Source organism: Sinocyclocheilus rhinocerous, unplaced genomic scaffold (assembly GCF_001515625.1).
Source record: "Sinocyclocheilus rhinocerous isolate Xijiao unplaced genomic scaffold, SAMN03320098_v1.1 scaffold2475, whole genome shotgun sequence".
Lineage (NCBI taxonomy): Eukaryota > Metazoa > Chordata > Actinopteri > Cypriniformes > Cyprinidae > Sinocyclocheilus > Sinocyclocheilus rhinocerous.
Window position 1 is genome coordinate 195,327 of NW_015666614.1, and position 4,283 is coordinate 199,609.

The following is a 4,283-nucleotide window of genomic DNA, read 5'->3' on the forward strand; positions in this document are numbered from 1 at the left end:
AATGCTTTAAAGAGCAATTTTATATTGTAATGTTTTAATGTTCTACTAATAACGATAAAGTACAGCTGTCATAAATCCAGAGAGAAAGGCTGCATGGCTAGAAACTGCTGATCAACTGAATGCGCATGTAGCAGCATGTTAAAATGTTTTCAAATATCTTAAAACAAAGTCATTAAATCTTGGGCACAATACATTAAATACAGTTGGTTGTAGACTATATTTTTATTTATTTGATTTATTTAAGTTGCATTTTCTGTATACTTTTATTTTTGGACTGATAACGTCAAATAATTGTATGTGAGAGAGTCAGCGCCGTAATATCAATGCGTTCCTATTGGTCAGTGTTAGAGGAACTCAGCTTAGCCTGACAGTTAGCTTGCCTCGGACCAGGTTAGTTTCCCAGCATAAGTTGCCAGAGTGACTAAGCCTGAGCTATGGTAATCTTGCTTTATGAAACCAAATCAAGTGAAAATAAGTCAGACTAACTGAAATAAGCCTGGCTTATTTGGTAAACTTGTTTTATGAAACAAGGTGGTTAAACAGTAAGTCATGTGAGAAATAACCATAGAATACATGGTTATACATACGTTAATTTAGCCACTGCATTGAATAAATGTCTGGGGTTTGTTTTCTTCTAAGAGAGATTAAAAGTAAGCAGATCTAGCAGTTTTTAGAGCTTTTCTATAAGTAGAAGTACTTTCCCGCCATGCAATACGAAATACCTTTTGTTTTCTTCCAACTGCGCTTCATTTTTCGGGCTGCTTTCTTTAAGGCACGAGTGTGCTCGTTATACCATGGTGTCGGACTGTTTTCCTTAATCTTCTTTCAGCGTAAAGGAGCAACTGTATCTAAGGTGCTGGAAAAGAGAGAGTCAGTAGTTTCTGTTACACCATCAAGTTTTTCTGAATTATTGGATATGCTGAGAAATTGAGACAAATCGGGAATTTGCAGCTTTAGCTATAGAGTATACACGAGACTAGATAATGATCCGAGATATCATCACTCTGCTGCAGAATTTCAACGCCATTAATATCAATTCCATGTGACAGTATTAAATCTAAAGTATGATTACGACAATGAGTAGGCCCTGACACGTGTTGTCTAACCACAATGGAATTCAGAATGTTTTTCATTATCAACATGGATATTAAAATCACCAACAATTAAGACTTTATCTGCAGCCAGCACTAGCTCAGATAGAAAATCAGCAAATTCTTTGATAAAATCTGTATGGTGCGCTGGTGGCCTGTATACAGTAGCCAGTACAAACATCACAGGGGATTTACTGCACTTGAAGCTTTCATAAAATTAAAAATTAAACACCCAAAACTGTATAGTACCGAAGTCGAACTGTATGTTGATACGTAAAACTGACCCTTCGCAAAAACCTGCCCTCCTTAGTTACTGTTGCTATGTCCGACAAGCCATGCCGCTCTCGCACACACTACACATGTTCTCACGCAGTAAAAAATACATTGCGGAGCAAAGAAGGAAACTGACAACACGCCGACAGACAAGACAGAGCAGGTAACGTCTGGTATGAAACGTCTTAGCTTTCAAATTTTGTGATTTTTTTAAAGAAATTCAAACAATAAATACCGTTTTGTGGCTCTTTAATGTCATGACCAGTGTTGGGGGTAATGCATTACAAGTAACTAGTAAAGTAACACATTACTTTTTAATTTACAAGAGAATATCAAGTCAAGTCTGCTTTGTCAGTTCTTCCACATGTACAGCACATACATACAGAGAATTGAAATTGCGTACTGCTGCTCACTGATGTGCTGGTACAGTTCATTTAGTGCCTCACTCCTAATGCTGTTGTTGGAGCTGGTAGGGATGTATACGGCAACGAGCAGTATGGCTGTATATTCCCTCGGTAGATAGAACGGCCGGCTGAGTTAATCTGAGTTACTTTTTCAAATAAGTAACGCAAGTTACTTTTTTTTCCAATTTATTTATTGGCACATGAACCGATCGTCTTTTTTTATATTTTCTTAAAGCATGAAATAAACATGAATGAACATCAGAACATATTTTATTTCAACCGTGGTAAAACATCAATACACACAATTTTTCAAGTTTAAGTCCACCAAAGTTAACCTACTCTCCTGTCTGATTTGTTTGTCGGACAAAATGCGTTATGACTGGTCAGATTGCCTGTCAATCAAGCTATTTGCGAAGGGGGAACAACGGATGGCATCACGTGGGAACGTAATGACGTGCCATTAATAGATCTATGTACTATAACACGTAAAACGGGAACATGAAAGGAATTTTCTAAAAGCAACTAATGTAAACACCTTAATCATAATATTGTCTTATTCAGAAAAGGTAAATAATTAGATTACTGATGTCCATGTAAAAGTACTGTGTGTACATCACAAGCACATGTGCACTTTGGTCAGAGTAGCAATAATGGGATTAAGGTGTTTACATGCCTGTATATTTCGATTAAAATCGGCATACGCCACCTATGTTAATACAATTATGCTTGCTGCGATTATGAGCTTAATCGCATTATTTAGATCAAAGTATTGCGTTTACCTGATGTAAAGTTTAATCGCAATATTGCCAAAATCTCATTATAATCGCATTAAGAGGGTGCATGTAAAACGCACTGACTATTATGGTGGTCATTATTTGTGTTTGTTGGGCTCTTGACCCTTGAAATTTAGTTTGGCTGCTGTACCTGAGATATAACAGCCAGACAAGCCAAGAGAAAAGTTGATCAGGTGTTGTTTGTTAAGTTTTGACATAATAATTTTACCTGGACCGTTGAGCTTATTTAGAGCAGTGGTTCTCAACCCTTTTTTCCAGGGACCCCTATTTTAACATTCAAAGTTTTTAAAGGGGTCATATGATGCGATTTCATTTTTTCCTTTCTCCCCATTAAAAAAAAAAGAAAGAAAGAAAAGAAAATCAGTTGTTAAATTTGTAATAAATGCAACAACAGCACAAAACATTAAAACAAAGATAATGATGGCTCGATTTTTACCTCCTGGGGTTGACGATGGCGCCGGCGGGATCACTTGCTTTTTTTTCTGATAACCGCAAAAAGAACTTAAAATGCTCCGTCATTTTTGATCGTACAAATGTGACATTTGGAATTGTCTGACTCTGTCCCACCCTTCACCAGGACAAGCACTCTGAACGTGGATGATATTGTATTACCCGCATATCTGTTACCCGCACACAGAGCAGTAGAAGAGAGACAGAAAATAGTTAGTCATGTAGTCATGTTAGAGCTCCACCTACAGCATTTAGCTCTGCTGCAGATCGTTCAAACTCAGAATAACAGTAAACATGACATGTTGAACTTAAAATAAAACATAAAGCTTGAATGTAATAATCCCTGCAGGAAAATTATACAGACTTTTTAAATAAATTGTTAGTCTTAAATGTATATGAAATTAATTGAAATAACATTTTTAGTAAACCCATGAATTAAGTGTGTTACAAAACCTTGTTCACACAAACCATTTACTACATTTACATTTAGTCATTTATCCAAAGTGACTTACAATTGAGGACAATAGAAGCAATCAAAACTAACATAAGAGCAACAATATGTAAGTGCAAATGACAAGTCTCAGTTAGTCTTACGCAGTAAGAGTAGCAAGGTATTTATATACAGTGGGTACGGAAAGTATTCAGACCCCCTTAAATTTTTCACTCTTTGTTATATTGCAGCCATTTGCTAAAATCATTTAAGTTAATTTTTTTTCCTCATTAATGTACACACAGCACCCCATATTGACAGAAAAACACAGAATTGTTGACATCTTTGCAGATTTATTAAAAAAGAAAAACAGAAATATCACATGGTCCTAAGTATTCACACCCTTGGCTGTGACACTCATATATTTAACTCAGGTGCTGTCCATTTCTTCTGATCATCCTTGAGATGGTTCTACACCTTCATTTGAATCCAGCTGTGTTTGATTATACTGATTGCACTTGATTAGGAAAGCCACACACCTGTCTATATAAGACCTTACAGCTCACAGTGCATGTCAGAGCAAATGAGAATCATGAGCTCAAAGGAACTGCCTGAAGAGCTCAGAGACAGAACTGTGCCAAGGCACATATCTGGCCAAGGTCCGTTGTGATAGCAGACTAAAGAAGCAGTGGAGACATTAGCAGATAATGAAGAGAGGAGTGATTGATATACATTAAGGTCAGTAGAATTTTGTGATTTGCGCCATACTCTTTCAGCAGCCCTGAGCTTAAAACCATGCTCACAGAGAACATCAGATAGCCAAGGGGCAGAAGAGGTGGTA

The 4,283-nt window shown here is 36.8% G+C and overlaps 1 protein-coding gene across 1 annotated transcript in view; it reads left to right on the top strand.

Annotated features, from left to right (window-relative positions):
* LOC107733032 (leiomodin-2-like) overlaps window positions 1-931 on the top strand; it is a 58,808-nt gene extending 57,877 nt beyond the window's left edge. The window contains exon 4 of the mRNA XM_016544541.1: window positions 830-931. Coding sequence (XP_016400027.1) covers window positions 830-931 — 102 coding nt within the window. The remainder of the gene's footprint in view (window positions 1-829) is intronic.
* The last annotated feature ends 3,352 nt before the right edge of the window (window positions 932-4,283 follow it).